Source organism: Cervus elaphus, chromosome 19, assembly GCF_910594005.1.
Source record: "Cervus elaphus chromosome 19, mCerEla1.1, whole genome shotgun sequence".
NCBI classification, from domain to species: domain Eukaryota; kingdom Metazoa; phylum Chordata; class Mammalia; order Artiodactyla; family Cervidae; genus Cervus; species Cervus elaphus.
This window is the reverse complement of record NC_057833.1, coordinates 50,553,075-50,572,930: the sequence shown is the minus strand read 5'-3', so window position 1 is coordinate 50,572,930 and position 19,856 is coordinate 50,553,075. Positions and strand designations below refer to the sequence as shown.

At 48.4% G+C, this 19,856-nt stretch overlaps 1 protein-coding gene across 5 annotated transcripts in view; it reads right to left on the bottom strand.

Annotated features, from left to right (window-relative positions):
- The window catches only part of MYLK (myosin light chain kinase), a 276,422-nt gene that overhangs the window by 32,637 nt on the left and 223,929 nt on the right, over positions 1–19,856 (bottom strand). For all 5 annotated transcript variants that reach the window (XM_043873786.1, XM_043873784.1, XM_043873783.1 and 2 more), the window contains 4 exons: positions 18,540–18,590; positions 17,687–17,814; positions 15,631–15,784; positions 8,159–8,464 (listed from right to left, as the gene is read on the bottom strand). In XM_043873786.1, the coding sequence (XP_043729721.1) occupies positions 8,159–8,464; positions 15,631–15,784; positions 17,687–17,814; positions 18,540–18,590 (639 nt within the window). The remainder of the gene's footprint in view (positions 1–8,158; positions 8,465–15,630; positions 15,785–17,686; positions 17,815–18,539; positions 18,591–19,856) is intronic.

Genomic DNA, 19,856 nt, shown 5'->3' with positions numbered 1-19,856 from the left:
TCTTAGAGGAAATAATGGAATACAGTGAGAAGGGTAATGTCATGCAGGAAGCCAGCAAGGAGGCACGTGAGCAGCCCATGCTGGCCGTTCACACAACTGTGTCAGGGTGGGAAGAGAGACATGAGTGTCCAGAGGAACACACCCAGTCCCGAGGTCCTGGTTTTCCTTTGCTTTAGTATAATTTGTTTCTATAGGGCCATTGCGGCTTCTTGACCATGGCCAAGTACCTTTTGCTTCCTGAGCTACAGTTTCCTCATCTGTAAAAGGAAAACACTGTATTTCTGGGTGATTTCTAGGGTCCCTGGCTAGCCCTGGAGTCCATGCTTTTTGATGTTCTAGGTGCCACTTGGCCATGATGTGGACTGTGTCCTTGACAGCGGGAGCCAAGGGAGGCTTCCAGAAGATGTGGAAGGACCCGGCGAAGCCAGAGAAGGAGGACAAAGATTTCTAGAGTGTGTGTGTGTGTGTGTGTGTGTGTGTCTATGCACAAGATGAGGGAAAAGGGTGCGATTTGCTGAAAGTCCCAACAGAGCAAGACTGAGGATAGGAAGTGGACGGCAGGTAGAAGGAAGACCAGAGCAGATGGGGTGGAGGGGTTTGTTAGATGCTGCCCAGCAGGGAGGGGTTGTATGGGAGCGGGCTCAGCTTCACAAATAGGATGAAGGTGTGGGTCAGGGGCAAGGTGCAGCTCAGAACTGTAGACAGTGAGCCCCTCTGTTCAGCTGAGGGCAGAACAAATTACTGAAATCTAAGCAGACAACCTGAGAAAAGCCACACAGTTCCCATACCAGATAAGGACCCCTTACTAGAAAAGAGTCTTGAAAGAGATTATAAGCACATGAGCAGGAACAAGAGAGGCTATGATTTGTTTAGAGTTCTGAAAACACTGTGGGTGAAGTTTAGTTTTAAAAACCAAACAAAAGTGGGATTGGAAGCAATATTTATTACATAAAGGAAAAGGCCAGGGAAAAATAAAAAAACAACAAGATCAATGGGGACACTCAGATTAGTGGTGGGGTTCACAGAAATTCCCAGGATGTGAGTATAACTGATCAAATCAAATCACAGATTTGAGAGTTGAGAGTGACACTGTCAAATTCATAGCCGACCAGAACGTATGTGAGAGCAACACACCTGGAAGGTAGTAATGGAGTCACATTGTCAGGGAGAATTGGATCATTCAAACTTTCAGCCTGACAAGTCCTAGGGTATCTGAGTGAGTGAGTGAAGTCGCTCAGTCATGTCCGACTCTTTGCGACCCCATGGACTGTAGCCTACCAGGCTCCTCCCTCCATGGGATTCTCCAGGCAAGAGTATTGGAGTGGGTTGCCATTTCCTTCTCCAGGGGATCTTCCCAACTCAGGGATCGAACCCAGGTCTCTCGCATTCCAGGCAGATGCTTTAACCTCTGAGCCACCAGGGAAGCCCACTAGGGAATCTAGTTAGAACAAAAAATGGGAGCCCAGTTCCTCAACCAATTGCTCTGGCCAACAGAATGCTGTCACTGGGGAAATGTGCTCTGGCTGCAAATAGGTATCATTATTCTGCCCTTGGTAGAACCTGGGGTCATATGATCCTGGAATGCTGTCTGTTAGGCAGTCTTGATGGAGCTGGAAGAAGTATGGGTCATTGACAGGAAGAGCTGCCATGTGAAGACAGTCAGAAAGGGTTAGGCCTCTCTAGTTGGGAAAGGAGCCTAAAGCAGACATGGTTAAAAAAAAAAAATCACAATAGCCAAGGGTAAGGTTAGGGTTATGAACTTTCACCAACTAATGAATATTATAACTTGGGAGAACAACTTAGTGTTACATCCCATATAGGAGGAAGGCTGTAGGCATATGGAAATCACATCTCAAGAGTTACCATAAGAAGAATAAACAGGTTCAAGAAATGTTCTGCTGAGTTCAACAATGGTATTTCAAACAGGACTTTAAGACAGCAAGAGATTCAATATCCATTCAATCACTAACAAAGCACCCGTGGATGCCAGTTACTGGACGGGGACTTAGAGACAAAATATTAATGATAATAACTACATTTAGTGTCAGGGAACTCCATTGTCCTGATGGGGCATCGTCAGGAGGCCCCAACTGAGACAGTGGTTTGACCTCTCTTGACCTTTTGGTCCCCACACCACACATGCTGGTGTGAAATGGGCAGCAGGATGGGAGAGGACAGAGAGGCAAGCTTTCTTGACCTGGAATCTCCAGGAGAAATGGTCTGTCTTCCCCTAGTGTAGGAGCAGGAGCAGTACTGTGAGCCCTCGAGGGGCTTTCCAACAACCTGTCCCCCAGAGGCATCTTCCAGGTTGCCCTGAAATAGGAGGCAGTTCTAGAACTCGCCTCTCCCCATCTCTCTGACACCAGTTAGAAGTGGAGTTAGCTGCTGTCACCTCAAACACCACACCTGCCCTCACCTCCTGCCTTTCTCCTTAGCAGTCAAGATGCAGAGTGCCTTCCTGATCCATGGCTGCAGGGACACAGCTCAGTCTCAGGGAACCCACGCCTCTGTCTCTGTCTCACTGCTACATGGCAACCCGTCCTCTGTGTGGGACGTGGACGGAGGCTCCAGGCTGAGACATTTCCCTTCCTCCTCTTCCTTCTTGTCCTGCCTCCACTCTGTTCACAGGGGGAAGGGTCACGTGAGGAAGAGTCCCAGAGGAGCGGGAGAAAGACCACAGTTCAGTTAGTCAAGCTCTCTGAGCATCAAGGGGCAGTAATGAGAGAGGTGGCCATTCGGCAGCCGTCTTTCCACTGAGGAAGGAGCTAAATTGCACTTGGAAGAACTTCAATGAAATATTAAAAAACAAAAAATCTACTCAGAGCTGTGAGATGCAAGAGTTAAGTGCAAGAACTATTTGGAATATGTTTCTGGGATATTTCTGCAGTCAGATGAGTCCCATCGCCCTGGAGTGGCATTTGGGAGAGGTGCGGCATGGCGCTCCTGCCCTCACAGGGCATGTGCCGAGCGGGCTCCCTGGACAGAGTGGTCCCTTTGCTCAGCGGGGTGCTGCTGTGCCCCCGGTGGACACTAGAGGGCGCCCCCGTCTTCGGGAGGTTGGCCGTGGTCAGCACCCCACCCCCTGCACTGGGTGAGCGGCTGATCTTCCTTGCATCTCTGGGGGCTCTACATCTCTAACTACCCTTGGGGCTCAAGGAAGCCCTTACTCTGCAAGATGCCTCTATCACAGCTGTTTGCTAGCAGCTATACAGACTAGAGGGCTTCCCAGGTGGCCCAGTGGTAAAGAATCTGCCTGTCAGGAGACGGAGGTTTGATCCCTGAGTCAGGAAGATCCCCTGGAGGAGGAAATAGCAATCCACTCCAGTGTTCTTGCCTGAAAAATCCCATGGACAGAGGAGCCTGGTGGGGTACAGTCCATGGGGTCACGAAGAGTCAGGCACAACTCAGCGACTGAGCATGCATGCACGCATACAGATTAGAACAAATTAGGATCAGGAGCAAGGATGATGTGGATTTAGGAGTTAGAGCTGAGTGGAGCTTCCTGGGGGGGATGGAGAGGGTGGGAGTGGAGATTCCTGGGGGGGGGGATGGGAGACAGCGGCTGTTTTCCGGGTAGGGGGGAGGGGAGGTGCTAGTTTAGCCAGGTTTGGGAAGTCAAGGAGGAGAGCTGTCAGGTTAGGGAGCCTGTCTGAGAGGTGGCCCAGGCATAAGGAGGCCACTGGAGCTGGGTGGGGGCCTCTATGCTGTGCTGTGTCCTCCACTGTATCCCCAGCACCCTCTCAGCGCTGGGAAAACAGGACAGGTGAAGGGCGAATGCAGAGTGAGGGCTGGGATGGAGCTGAGAGGTCAGGATGAAGCCAAGGACTAAAGTTGCTGAAGTGGAGGGAAGAGGGGCCGTGGTAGTGGTGGGGAAGATGAGAGTCAAGGTGAGTGGGGCTTAGAGTAAGTAGGGCTCCCTGGCACTGCCTTTCTGATGATCAGACCCCACTGGCTCACAGCAATGACCTACCATAATCACTTACCCCATCCTGCTTCTACACATGTACATGTACACACACATACACACACACACACACACACACACACATAGACTGAGACCCAAGGCACTTTTAAAAAGAAGAGAGACAATCGACCCTGGCTATAACTAACAGGCATCTGAACAGTCCACAGAGAGCTTCACTTGGAAGTCCCACCCCCTTACCCTCACCCTCCCATTCCCCCACCCTCGGTCCCTTAGAGGATGTGCTGCTCTGCCCCTCCCCTTCCTCCCCCTGAGACCATTCAGCTGGCTCTGAGGGTGGGAGCTGCCAGCCTGGAAGCCCTGAGTGGCCTGAACCCCCTCTGGATTGCAGGTGATTTCAACATTTCAACGTTTGTCTGCTCCCAGCCAGGATGGACCCCAGGAGGAGAATCTAAGAACCACCGTATGTGTGTGTGTTGTGGGGGTGGGCACGGGTGGGCAGGGAGGCGGTTTCAACTGACTGTGGGGAAGAAGGGAGGAGACACCTGCCTGGAGCCAAGTGATCTCAGCCCTCCTCTCCACAGACCATCCTCGCAGTCCTGGAAGCTGCTGTCCAGGCCTCTTAAGAGCCAAACTGGCAGCTTCTGTGGCCTCTGGCCTTCTGTGTGGGGCTCATCAAGGATTCTGCAGTCTCTCCTGGTGTATGCTATAAAGGACCTTGGAAGCTTTCCTTTCCACCTAATGTGTGTCTCACTGCCATGTTATCCCCTTTCTGTCACTTTCCCAAGAGGTGGGGAGTCGTCTTCTTGGACAAAGTACTATTCTAAAAACATGCAGACTGGAACCTGGCCACCTGCCCCGGCACCCCCACTCTGACCAGTTTGCTCCCACTCTGCTCACATCAAAGGGGGGCGTCACACGGCAGCAGATGGCAGTTGTGCTGCTCTGTTTCTCTCAGCAGGCATTTGTGAGCAGCTAGTGGCAGGAGCCCCGGGAGACTGCAGAGGCTGGCAGGGCTGCCCTGGGTCCGGGCTCCAGAGTCTCCCCCCAACCCCACCTAGCATGCTGTAGCTCTCACGGAGGCCTGATCTCCAGGTATCTCCAGGGTTTGTATCTCCAGGTATCTCTTGGGCAAAGGCCCCCAAGACAGGACCGCACAGGCAAAATTGTAAATTTGGTGTGTTTTCCATTGGCATCCTCCAAACTTTCTCTCTGGAGCCCTTGTTTAACTTGAGAGTAAAGTTTAATATCTATATTAAACCTAAAATTTAAAACTAAAGACGGTGACCCTGTCATGACAGTTTCCACACTTACGACGCCTCTGGCTATAAGGGTGACTTCAGGCTGTCACTCTATTGAGCTGCTGCTGCTGCTAAGTCACTTTAGTCGTGTCCAACTCTGTGTGACCCTGACATCCGTCGTCCCTGGGATTCTCCAGGCAAGAACACTGGAGTGGGTTGCCATTTCCTTCTCCAATGCATGAAAGTGAAAAGTGAAAGTGAAGTCGCTCAGTGGTGTCTGACTCTTCGCGACCCCATGGACTGCAGCCTACCAGGCTCCTCCGTCCATGGGATTTTCCAGGCAAGAGTACTGGAGTGGGATGCCATTGCCTTCTCTGCATTCTGTTGAGCTGGTCCTTTAGTCTCCTCTCTACCTCACATCTTCAAGTTTATTCTCTCCTAGAGCCCTTTTGCTTGCTTTCCCTCCCCCTTTTCTTCCTGCCCCCAACCTTGCCTCCATCTTAAATTCATAGCACTTGTTTTCTTCTGTTCACAGGACACTTCTTGAAGTGGCATTCCACATAAGCCTCCTTCTTCCATTCATTCCTTAGCCGCAGGCCAACCATTTTTTACCCCATGGAAGCTTCCCAGGTGGCTCATTGGTAAAGAACCCGCCTGCCAATGCAGGATATGCAGGTTCCATCTCTGGGTTGGAAAGATCCCCTGAAATAGGAAATGGCAACCCACTCCAGTATTCTTTCCTGGAAAAGCCCTTGGACAGGGGAACCTGATGGGCTGCAGTCCATGGGACTGCAAAAGAGTTGGACACCACTGAGTGACTGAGCATGCACAGAAGTGCTATGGACTTTGCTCTCAAAGATCACTGCACAGCAAAGGGCTAAACCCAGACATCCTCCCGTGTCCTCATCTTTTTCCCCTTTGCCACTTGCTGCTTCCTGTGTTTCTGCAACACAGCAACCGCCCCTTGCTTCTTCCCCCTCTTAGTCCTTTCTCCGGGTCATGCAGTTTTCTTCATTTATGTGTCAGTGCTGACTTTCTTTCTGCCCTCACTGATGCCCATGGCTTCAATTACCAATTCAATAGTGAAGAGAGCTGGAGCTTAAACCTTTCTCCTGAGCTCTGGACTCAACCATTCAACAGTCTGAAGACACCTCCCTGTGGACAGCCCTCAGACACCTCAAAACCAGAGCCTCCACCTCCTCGGGACTCCCTGCTATCTAACCTCTAAGTCACTAAGAGGCAGCCTGACCTCCTCCATCAGTGTAACCAAAGGAACTCAGGCTCAGGGTCAGACAGCTCTGAGTTCAAGCTTCAGCACACCATTTTCAAGCTTTGTGACCTTGGGCAAATAGCTTCATTCCTCTAAACCTCAGTACCCCATCTGTAAAAGGCGGGTAATAACAGTATCTACTTCATTGAGTTAGATGTGTGAAATAATGCATGGAAAATGCTTTAATCTGGCTATATATTAATAGCAAGTGTTAAATATGTTAGCCACCATGAAACATAATAATCTCTAAATGGCTCCTGAATTTGTGTTTAGTTACAAGCCAGGATGTGGGAGTAATCTTAGACTCTTCTAACTTTTCCCTGCCCAAGAAGTGATTCAGTTCAGTTCAGTTCAGTTGCTCAGTCGTGTCCGACTCTTTGCGACCCCATGAATCGCAGCACGCCAGGCCTCCCTGTCCATCACCAACTCCCAGAGCTTACTCAAACTCATGTCCATCGAGTCGGTGATGCCATCCAGCCATCTCATCCTCTGTTGTCCCCTTCTCCTCCTGCCCCCAATCCCTCCCAGCATCAGGGACTTTTCCAATGAGTCATTAGGAATGGTCAATCCTACCTCCTAAAGTTCCCTTACTATCCTCTCCTGGACTACAACAGAGAGGCCCAATCAGTATCTTACTGACTTCAACCTCACCCCCCATCCCATCCACTCCAGTGCTTCTCAAACTTTCATGTGTATATGAATCCATGGGGGGCTGAGGGTGGATGATGTTAAAATGAAGGTTCAAAATTATTAGGGAAGTAGGGGGTGGGGCTCGTGGAGAATCTGCATCTCTAACAAGTTCCCAGGATCCCAAGACTTTTGGTCCAGACCACACCTTGAGTTGTAAAGGTCTACACTTCCTCAAACTCTTAAAAAAAAAAAAAAAAGATCTAACTATATCAAGCCCCTACTTTAAAACCTTTGATAACTCACAATTTTATCTAGACTATCCTTTTTGTGTTGCTTCCTCCTATTCTATCTCACACAGCATATTCTCCTGGCCACATATGAGAGTCTCAAAATGACATGTGTTTCTACCAGTTTGTACCTTTGCTCACATTGTTTCCTTTGCAAGGAATGCTTCTCTCTATCTGACCTGCCTCTTGGAATCCTATTCCTTTCTCCAAGACTCAGTGTAAGTATTACATCTAGGAAGTCTTTCCCAAGCTTTATAGCAAAACTATTCATGCTTTCTGCTGTATCTCCACAATTTGTTTATACCGCTATAGTATGAAAAGGATGTGGCCCATCTCAAGATGGTCTTAACTACAGTCTTCACAGCTGTCCTCCTTGTTAGATTTTAAACTTCTGCTCTTAGTGGTCTTCATTTCCTAGGTACCTGACACTGAGTAGACCCTCAAATAGGAGTGCAAGAAAGGAGGGAGAGGGATGGTAGGGGAAGATGATGAAACTGTATGTAGGTCTACCTGAATTCCAGCTTTCTAGGACTGTACTCCTGATTAACACACCATCGCCCCCTGGTGGCACTGTATCAAAATTGCTGGTTCAATATTTTTTGTGAAATTTTTTGTGAAAGATCACAGGTACCTCTTTTAGAGTAATGCTCAGCATTACAACATTGGAAAGCAAGATCCCAAAAGACCCTGACAGTCACCAGTAAAGTCTTGCCAGTTCCCCTGTATCCATCTCCATACAGACTTCTACACACACAAAGTAAGTCATGGACATTTATCTCAAGCCAGTGATGAAAGGAAGGCAGCTTACCTTCTTCAGGTTTCTCTCCCAAGGCTGTGAGTTCAGACTCCTGGCTTGGCTCACTGGTTCCATAGACATTGATTGCACGCACACGGAATTTATACTCTCGGTCAGGCAGCAGGTCTTGAACGTTGAAAGAAGTGCTGCGGCACGTGGCTAGTTCCTTCCACGTCTTGTCCACTGAGTCCCAGATCTCGACACTGTATGACTGTACGGCGCTGCCCCCATCATACGAGGAGCCATACCAGGACAAGGTCAGTGAGGAACTTCGGATGTCAGAGGCACAAGGCGTGCCGGCTGGGGGGTCTGGCTTGTCTGGGGAAACAGAAGGATAGCATCACCCAACTGTGCGCGATTGCAGGGAGAGAAGGTTTTTGAATTAGCCAGTCATTTACAGATGTAAGAGCTGGACCATACAAAAGACTAAACGCCGAAGAATTGATGCTTTCGAACTGTGGGGCTGCAAAAGACACTCGAGAGTCCCTTGGACCACAAGGAGATCAAACCAGTCAATCTCAAAGGAATCAGTCCTGAATATCCATTGGAAGGACTGATGCTGAAGCTGAAGCTCCAATACTCTGACCACCTGATTCAAAGAGCTGACTGATTAGAAAAGATCCTGATGCTGGGAAAGACTGAAGGCAGGAAGAGAAGCGGGGAGACAGAGGATGAGATGGTTGGATGGCATCACTGACTCAATGGACATGAGTTTGAGCAGGCTCCAGGAGATGGTGAAGGACAGGGAAGCCTGGCGTCCACTGGGTTGCAAAGAGTCAAACACAGCTGAGCAACTGAACAACAATGAGGGAGAAGCAGCTGTGTCCCTGATCCCGGCTCTCTTTCCCTCATCTGCACAGTCACACCTATGCAAACACCTGTCTACGTGGGAAGCCCCACAAATACATATACTATTTGCTTGATTATACTGTCTTTTTTGGCTAGTTTCTAGTCTACACGTCATGATTTCCTGTGCTTTGCCCAAGTCATAAACATATTTCTCAGTGTAAACAGATCTAGGAAGCTCCCCAGGAGGTGTGGACTGCTTCCCATCAAAAATATGTCTTTAAAGAGAGCTCAATGTGTGTATGTGCATGTATCTCCTCCATGCCTGAGGCCAGTGACCTGAGACATAACCAGGGGCCAGTCTCTACTTTCTCTGGGACACGGGAAGTGCCTGCACTGCTGAGGGTCAGTACAGCACAGTGAGCTCTGAAGCCACACACAGGGTTTGAATACAGCTCTGCCTTCATTCACTACTTCTTAGCCTCGGTGCTAAGTTTCATCCTCTGAAAATGCACATGATAACAGCACTGTATCACAAGGTTGTCATGAGGTATTCTTAGGAAAACATCCTGTTTGAGTAGCCTTGAACTGTCATCATTATTGCAGAAGTTCATTTCTAACTTTATAAAACATTACTCTTACCCTCTCTTCCATACTCCTGCTGCTGCTGCTTAGTCACTCAGTTGTGTCCGACTCTGTGAGACCCCATGGACTGTAGCCCACTAGGCCCCTCTGTCCATGGGATTCCCCAGGCATGAATACTGGAGTGGGTTGCCATGCCCTCCTCCAGGGGATCTTCCTGACCCAGGGATCGAACCTGGGTATCTTGCATCGCAGGCAGATTCTTTACCACTGAGCTACCAGGGAAGCCCTCCGACCTCCTAGGATGGGTATAAAATGATAGAGAATTTCAAAGCAAACCACAGTAGCAAATCACAGTCATCTTTAAGGGCCGGAAAATAAGCTGAAGATACAAACTAGGAGCAGTCCCTTGGGCTGGCCACCATCCTCTTCAGACCAGTAATGCTAAGAACCAGTAACACTGCCAACTTCAAGGCAGATCACAGCAGCCAGTATGCTCATTAACGAGGTTCTTGAGTTTTGAGATTTTTGATAGTTGTTAATCTCCGCCTGCAATGCAGGAGACACAGGAGATGCGGGTTTGATCCCTGGGTCTGAAGATACCCTGGAGGAGGAAATATCAACCCACTCCAGTATTCTTGCCTGAAAAATCCCATGGACAGAGGAGCCTGGTGGTTTAAAGTCCATGGGGTTGCAAAGAGTCGGACACAACTAAGGAACTAAGCGTGATTAAGCACATCTGAACAAAATTCTCCTATTTTTCAGATTTAGTCTCTGCAGGTAGTTGGTTTAGTTACAGATACAGATGTTCAGTAACCTTCATCTCCTCTAAGACAATCTGCACTTCAGAGTTCTCTATCAAGAAAGGTCATGTATTATGCTCTGTGAATTTATAAGCTATGTGAATTCTAGCTAATTCCTTAACTTCCAAGACTATTTTGCTTGTTTTTGTCATTTCGAAAGTGGGGTTATATATCAGTCTCTCTGGGGTTCTGAAAGCATCAAATAAAGCAAACCCAGGTAATGTACTTGATTCCTGCTTTCCCACACCTCAGCTAGGTAGGAAGGCCAAAGAAAATTCCTGCAGATGACCGAAGCATATGGAGGAGAAGAAAAAAACATCCTCTGTGTGTATGTGTGTATATACATATACATATAAACACATACATACTCATACGTGTGCATACACATACACCTATACACAGACATACCATACATATTATACACATACATATTCATCCCCTCCCCTCCAAGTCCTGCTGCTTCTTCATTCCAGCCAGGAATGCACTGCCTGGAAGCATCCCCTGCAGCTCAAACCTGGGTTGACTCGCCCTGGGATGACTCTGGGGCTGTGACAGCCACTCCCTGCTGGTGACAGTCACTCTGGAGGCCTCTTGTGATGGAACCACTTTCACTGGTTGCTCAACATGTTCTCTTAGAAAGACTGTTTGTTCTAAAAGATATATTGGTCTTTCTAGAAATATTTCTGGTGTTGGCTAAGAGGTTTATTACTCTAAACTCTCTTACAGGCAAGTGGTTCAAGTCCTCTAAGATCCAGCGAAAGAAGTAAAAAGGCCTAAAGAAGGATGAAAGACAGACTCCTTGCCTCCTTTAGAGGATATGCCTGGAAAACTTCTGACTGGACATGTTTGGTGTCCTGTAGTTTGAGACAACAAATACAGATACACTCTACTGACTGATATATTCCCCTCCTGCTTTAGTGAAGAAGAGAAAACTTTGAGAAACGGCTATTTTGGAAGAGGTACTATTAATCCCCCACCCTGCTCCAAATGTCTTTTGGCTGAAAGAGAAAAAAACAGGCACCAGACATATGTCATGGCCTGAAGCACAAGAGAAGCTGCAAAACTGGAGAGAACATCTTTAATTCCAAGTGAAACCTCAATGCTTTCAAGGAATCTGATGCCAAATTAAGGGCTTCAGAACAGAGGCAAGTCTGAAGTCATGGGAGATTGGAAGCCCTCTCCCCCACGACTGCCCTTAGAGCCACGGGCTGTGCCTGATGTCTTCTGTTCTTTCCAACCTACAGAGTCCACACAGAGGCTGGACAAGCTGGGGATGAAAACCCTCAGGACAGAACAGATGTTCTTAGAACAGCCTCCCCTCCATACCAAAGACACAGACAAACTCAGTCTGGGGGGAGGCTGGGCACGGCCTGGCAAAGGCCAGGCGGGCTCGGTGACTGGGGCCCCGAGCTCCAAGCTTCTGTGGAATTCTCTCATAACTCCCTGGACACTGGCCTAGCCGAATGGGAAAGGCTGAGTCTAAGGGAAGGGTCTTCGGTGGCAATAGCTCCAGGATTAGAAAATGTTCAGTAAATGTTCTCACTCCTGGGAAATCGGAGGATCTCATCTCTAATGCTTCTCTATGCTGACAATCTCTATGCACTTGTGCATTTGAAGGTGGTCTTTGACTGGATCTAACCCCACCCTGACCTCCCTTCACATGCACCTGCAGCTTTTAAACTTTGGCAGGGCTGTGACGGCCCCCAGGTTGTGCACCTGGGTAATCCCGGCCCTCTGGGGTTAGGCAAGGTGTTGCGCTTACCAAGAACACCCAGCTGGCCAGTGGCAGAGTCAAAAGGAGATTCTAAAGGTCTCCAAACCCTCACTCCAGGGGACTGTTTTCTTCTAGGCTATCAGGCCACATAAGATCAAGAAAGCATCTTGCTCAAGCCCAAGCCAAGCATTATGAAGTGAAATCATCTGTCCTTAAAAATCATGCAAGTTCCCAGCTCAGATAGCCCTGGGGTGTTATCGGGTACCTGGGATTTTCTCTGCTGCATTCTTCTCCTTTAAAGATCTGCAGAGTGGTCTGTTTGTCTTGTGCTGGACTAGTCACATGAAGGACTCCATCTGGGGCAAGCTGCTCTCTCCTGCTTGAGCAGCCCCTCCCTCACCCTTCCCAGGCTGAGACTGAAGACCCAGGCATTGGCAGAGGCCCTCTAAGCTTCATACATCCCTGCACTGCCCTTTGTTTTGGTTGTTGTTCAGTTGCTAAGTTGTGTCGGACTCTTTGCAACCCCTGAACTGTAGCCCGCCAGGCTTCCCTGTCATCCACTATCTGTCCTTTAACATACAATAATAATAATAAGCCTTCAAAATAGCTAAACATCACTCTTTTAAAGTAACTGAGGCAAAGGCTAATTTTTATCATCATTTTTAAAACTGTGTGCTGTGTGCTCAGTCACTCAGTTGTGTCCAACTCTTTGTGATCCCATGGACTATAACCCACCAGGCTCCTCTGCCCATAGGATTTCCCAAGCAAAATTACTGGAGTGGGTTGTCATTTCCCCCTCCAGGGGATCTTCCCAAACCAGGGATCAAATCCACGTCTCTTGGGTCTCCTGAACTGGCAGGTAGATTCTTTACCACTGAGCAACCTGGGAAGCCGCCCCCCAACCCCTTTAAAAAAAAAAAAAAGAAAGATAGGAGTCATAAAGTTAGTGGTAAACTTCTCTTCCTGTATGTTCTTTAAAGTACTCCTTTCTTTTCAGATAGTTTATGATTTTTAATTCTAGGAGTCATAAACTATCTGAAAATAACAGGGTATTTTAAAGAACATACAGAAGAGAAGTTTACTGCTAACTAGTAGAATCCCAGGGACAGAGGAGCCTGGTGGGCTGCTGTCTATGGGGTCGCACAGAGTCAGACACGACTGAAGTGACTTAGCAGCAGCAGCAGCTGTAGAAATTGTGCTAAATCGGCCTTATTCAGTGGGCTTACAAATGGATGCATCCAAAGTGCTTGAAACAGTCCAGAGTAGGCCAAACAATCTCTGTTTTGTCTCATTTACATTTTAGATCTACTTAATCAACCCTGATCATATAATACACAGATGTCCCTAGAGACAGGCAGGTAAATCTGGGCTTAATCCAGGTTTACTTTGGACTGAGTCGAAATCCACAGGCTCTGAATGAATGCGAATTTGCTGTATCCATCAATGCAAGTCCTCATTTTATTGAGCAATTCTATTCTTAGCTCTCCAAGGGGGAGGCAGACAGAAAGCCCTTCCCCTCCATTCCATTCCCCTCCCAGGACGGCATTTAACATGCTGCTCCTGCCAGCTGGCGGGCAGCCACGCCAATGGCCCTGTCAGCACTGGCCGAGGAGAATGAGAAACTAAACCATAAAAGGCCACAACTGCAGGCCGGGCGGTGGTGATGGGGGAGGGGAGCTGGTGGCACTGCGCGGAGCGTGAGGGCCGGGGGCACCGGCTGCAGAAGAGCAGTTCCAAGGAGTTGACCCTAAAGTTCCCCCAGCAAGGGCAGGTCAGAGAGAACATCAAGGAAAACTGGAAACCACTGCCTGCTGATGGGTGGGGCATGGGGCCAAATTGATACTTCAGGTACAGATTTAAGGGTAAAGATGAACTGGATCACTAGTACCAACTGCCCACCCCCAGGAGTGTTCCTGACTCCAGGAGGAACAGATTAGAATAAGCATCTGGAGTCACCAAAGAGACAGCGAGGGAGACAAGGGTCCCTGCTGTCTTTTACAGAGGAGAAACTGTTCCCTGAGACCTTGGACCACTGGCATTCCCAGGGAGAAAAACTCCTGCCCTAAGGAAACCAAGGGCTTCTCCAGTGGTTCAGCAGTAAAGAATCTGCCTGCAATGCAGAGATGTGGGTTCGATCTCTGGGCCAGGAAGATCCCCTGGAGGAGGGCATGGCAACCCACTCCAGTATTCTTGCCTGGAGAATCCCGTGGACAGAGAAGCCTGGCAGGCTACAGTCCATGGGGTCATAGAGAGTCGGACACGACTGAGCGACTGAGCATGCACACATGCACGCACAAGGAAACTAAACACAAAGAGGATGGAATCAATGAATGCCAGGCAAAAGGCTTTCATGTGTACCATGCATGAAGGCCCACAAGTGCACTGGGACCAGCCTGCTGTCCATCTGCTGCTCCTTCAAGGTCCTGAATGCCTGCCACGTGAGAGGACAGCGGGCTGAACACGACGGACAGCAGGAAGGCAGTTAGGAAGCTTGCTTGATATTTCAGGAGAGAGTAGACCCGAGCATGAAAAGCATAGTGATTGAGGTGGAGAGGGAAAAGTGAGCCTGGAGACAGACTCTGAACTCAGTCCTGTGATACAGAAGACATGAAAAAGGGAGTGGACTAGGGATTAGGAGGGCACAGTGATCTCAGAAAGGCAGTCCCAGCAGAAGAATGGAGCCTGGGGGCCAGGCTACAGGGAGCTAAAAAGTGTTGCCAGTGAGGCGAAGAAGCAGACTCAAAGTAGAGACTGGCTCTCTCAGAGGGCTTGGCTATGGAGAGAGAGCAGGAGATACTGCAAGAGTTGTGTCTGTGTGCATGGGGAAGATGATGGGGGAGACTTGGCAACATTTATAGGAGAAAAAGAGAAGCTGCAAAAAAGAAGGGTTGGGGACTTACGGGGCTTGGGGGCCCGTAGCCCTCAGGAGCCTGTGGTCTGGAGCACAGGAGAAAGGTGGGCAACACCCAGAGCCTGGAGAGTGGAATCAACATGGGGACAGAGAGACGCCTGCAGGTGTGGGGCCACGAAGCTGAGCAAGTTCATGTCTCATGCCTCCTATGTCTTGGAGAGGCCAGAGGCCAAGGCCTGCAGGGTAAAGGGTCTCGAGGAATGGCTGTCACAGGAAGTGGGAGACAGAGCTGACCAGTACCAATGCCTCCGCTGAGCCTGGATGTTGACAGAGCCCAGGGCTGAGGCTGTGAGTTGATGTCATCTCCCTGCTGCACCACGGGCTCAGGCAGAGTGGCAGTAAAGTTGAAAGGCAGCACTGATTCAAGGTGAGGGTCTGCCAGGGGACTGGGAGGGGACAGGACCAGGGGGACAGGGTGTCACAGGGGCTAGCTACGGAGAGCTGTGGTGGTGGAACTCGGGGTCTCCAAAGGCTAGAGAGGGAAGCCTGAGGAGATTCACAGAAAAAGGAAAACACTATATGTGCAAGGTCTGGGATTTTCAACAAGCAGGAAGGGCAGCCACAGTGTGAGAACAGGAAGAGAAAGGAAGGCCGTGGGCAGAGGGAACACATGTGCTGGGGGAGTACCCCAAAGGTGAGGCCTGGAAGCCCACCATCCTGCCTTCTGCACACCCATCCCCAGACTCACCCACCACGGTGAGGTTGACCTGGGCCTGCCTGCTGCCCAGTTTGTTCTCCACCAGCAGGGTGTAGCAGCCACAGTGCTCCTGGCACGCCGCCCGGATGGTGAGCTTGCTGCCCTGCTCGCTGTTCTCCACCTTGATGTGCTCGCTGTCCTGGATCTGGGGGCAGAGAGTGGGCCAGGCGCTGGAGACTTGAGCCAGAAAGGAAGGGGGCTCCAAGCCACGCCCCACACCCCCTAAGGGATGCAGCTGGATAGTGGTGTGGGGCTGGTCCTGTCTGCACCCTGGGCTTCCCGCTCAGGGCCCCTTCTCCTGCATTCAAAGCCAAGCTGCTCTGATGGGGCCCAGATCTGAGCAGGAAGGAAGGGTGCTGAGCAGTGTCTGGGGGTTGGGAATAAGCTATGTCTTCACTTGCTGCCCTAGACTGGAAACGAGGAACATCCCAGCCCGCTCCACTGCTCTGGGATGGGAGGGTGGGAGAACATATTTGATCAAAGTCACGTACAAAGCCCACCCAGAGGGTTCTGACCTCCTCTGTGCTGTCAAATACCAATACCGATCACATGTGGCTACTCAAATTTTAGTTGAATGGAAAATAACCCAAATGTCCATTAATGAATGAACAAATAAAACACGGTACATCCAGATAACGGAATATTATTTGGCCATAAAAATGGACGGAGTACTGCTGGTTCATGTTACAGTATGGATATGCCCTGAAAATATTATGCTAAGTTAAAAAAAAAAACCCAGACACAAAAGAACACATATAATTCCATTTATGAGAAATGCCCAGAATAGGCAAATCCTTAGAGACAGAAAATAGGTTAGGGTCACCAGAGTCTGGGGGAAGGGAAGAAATGACTGCTAATGGATCTGGGCTTTCCTTTTGAGGTGATAAAAATGTTCTGGAATTAGAAAATTGTTATAGTTACACAACCTTGTGAATATATGTACACTTTAAAAGGGTGAATTTCCTGATGTGTGAACTCTATCTTTACAAAACTGTTATAACCATTTTTAACTAACTGAAATGTAAAATTCAGTTTCTCAATTGCAGTAGTCACATTTCACAAGCTCAATAGCCATATGAATTTAGTGGCTACCATACTGGATAACAGATACAGAACAATTACATCACTACAGAAAGTTCTGTTGGATGGAGCTGGGACTCGGCTAAATGTCTCTGAAGAGGGTTAAGATTTGCATCTCACTTCAGACATCACTAACCCAGACAAAACCCACTTTGGGAGAAGGCCAGCTTCTCTTCTTGTCTTTTGAGAACAACCCTTCTTTCCTCCCCAGTACAAGCCTCCCACCTCTTGGCCTTAGGACAGTTTGAATGGGTTAGGAATGAAGCAACAGAGGCTTCAAGAAGTCATCACACCTTCTGTGGAGTTCCAGACCCAGGGCCAGCCCGCCATTCTAGCATGTGGGTACACATTGCCAGTGTGGGACTGGAGGAATGGATAAGCTCCTCAAGCTCCTTTAAAAGGAACCAGTTATTTGGAAATTTAAACATTTTCCCATAGGACTGTTCTTATAAATGATAGTTAGATTTCTGGGTCAGGAAGCCAAAATTCTGTTTAACGTACAAGTCATCTACTCAAATACTCAGACGCACTTTTATCTCTCCAGCACATGGTAAGTCTAAGTGGTTGCCACAGATAGGGCTCAGTAAGCTGGCACAGAATCACAGAAAGCTCAGGGGTCTGAGAGATCATTCAGGTCACTGGTTTGATTTTCCTGACTCCGAGAAGAATTCTAGGCAGAGATATCAAAATCAGGTGGGAGCCATGGGTGGTTTGTTCTATTATGTCCTTCATACTCTATCACACAAATTGTCTATAAAACAGGCATTCTTGCCAGGTGCTGAAGAAAAGGTTATTAAGAGCTCAAATTTGGTGGGTGGGTGATGGTGGTGAGGGGCTCTCCCATGTCTAAGGCCCCCTTGATGAACAGTGATGCTGCCTCCATCACAGCGTTTCTCATTCCCTCTGGCCCAGAGTTGCTCTGGAAGTTGTGCGGGTTACTCTTGGGCCACTGCCCTCCGGGACTGACCTGCTTTCGGAACTTCATCCAGGTACAGGTGATGGGCTGGGTGCCGGTCACCTTACCAAACAGCTCCACAGACTCTCCTGCTCGCACCTTCTGGTCCTCAGGAAACTGGATGATCTGAGGCGGCATGGCTGGGGGAGGACAAGAGGGAGAGTGAGCTCGAGGAAGAAGGAGCCTCAAATGTTCTGATACCATCTGACGCTTCTGGTCACGCTGGTCTGTGTCTCCTCTCTCACCTTCTGGAGCCTTCAGGGTGAGACTGAGGGCAGTGACCTCTGCTCCACATACTTAGGCTGACGGACCTGCTAGTTCTGTTGGTCTCTTGATCCTGATTCCAACAGAAGTGACCGATACAGCATGACTCTCTGCTGGTTGGTTGCTCTGGTATTTGTGATTTCCCCTAAGTTTTTGAATCTTATATCTTAACTCCTTTCTTAACTATGTAGTGCCTTGCCATCTAACATCCAGGTCACTCTAGCTAACAGGCTCAAACTGGTTCACATCCTCAAATGTCTTTCCATGGAAAACAGACAGTGCTTCCTATGACAGGGACCTACAGAGCAGACCATGAGAACAGCACAAAGTGGATCATTTCCACAAGGGCATACTGGAGGACAGAGGGGTGAGCAGGCTTTATGCCAGGACAGAAGGAGAAAAGGCAAGTAGTGAAGAGGGTGGAGGACCCAGACTTGCAGAAACTCAGGGAAAATTCAGCCTAACTATTGCAGAGCTTGAATCCGGGGTGGGGGTGTGGTCTCCTGGGACCACAGCCCCAGTGATCAGTCTAGCAGAGCAAAGGGAAAACCCCTCACGGCAGATGACTCCCTTGTCCCTAAATGCTGCTGCGACCAATTACCTGCCTTCGGAGGTGTCTTGGGGGCAGGCTTCTTTTTCACAGTTGCATCACCTGAAAAAAAGACATTCACAGGTTATTTTCTGTGTTTTCACAAGGGTCCTAAGTCCTGGGAAGGGCGCCGTCTTACCCTCTGGCCCCTCATCCAGACAGAGACCTCACTTGAATATGCCTTTGGAGACCTTGCAGACTCACATGGACAACCTCACGAGCAAATGAATATCCCTTCTCGGGGGGCCTCCGGAGGGATCCCTGGAACCTCCATAGAGATAAACACTTCAAAAATGCTTAAGTGTCCATTCTCCATTTCAGTGAGGATAACCCCAAACTCACTAACTCTTCTCTTACCCTAACTTTCAGGAAACTCATAAAGGAAATTATGTCAGATAAACTGGCTAAATTTAGTCCTTGGTGTGGATCCAAGGGTCTCAGCCTTCCTTTTTGTAACAGACTATGGATTGGTGGCTTTTATTTATTTAACGTTTGTTGAATGGATCAGTGAGTGAATGAACAAACGAATGAACCAATCAATGGTCCCCTCCATTCTTAAGGCTACACTCTCCAAATAACTCACATAAGAAAAATGACCCAAACAGACCAGTTTTGCAACACAAAACTATTCACTGGTCTAAGTAGTAATACAGTGATCATGCAAAGATATTCTCAACTATCTTCATGGCTTATTTTCATATTTCTTTCAGGTCTTTGTTCAAAAGTTATCTAACCTACTTATCCAAATGAAAACCTGCATTCACACAAACATTTGTATATGAATGTTTGTAGTGGGTATATTTGTGATTGTCCAAAACTAGAAGTTATCCAATTGCCCTTCAACTGGAGAATGGATGAATGTGGTACATCCATACGAGGAAATACCACTCACTCACCAACAAAAAGGAACAAACTTCTGATACACACAACATGATGAATCTCAATGATTCATCCTTCTCTTCCACTAAGAGAAGAGAAAGGCTATGTACTGTATAATTCTGTTTGTAGGCCATTTTAGAAAAGGCAAAACTATAGGGACAGAGAAAAGGTGGGTGTAGGAGGGGTTGACTACTGAGGGGCACAAGGACATGTTTTAAGGTGTAGAGCCATATCTTGGTCATGGTTGTAGTTACAAGACTATAAACATTTGTCAAGAGCTGTGCAATAGAACCGGTGAACTCTATTGTGTATAAAATTATACCATAATATGAAAAATGGGAAAGAGTTGCTTAATCAATGAGATCCTCCTGAACCACTCTACATCAAATAGCTGTGGTTTTATAAGATATTGTCCTTATTTTTAAGAAGAATATAGGTGTAGAGGATACC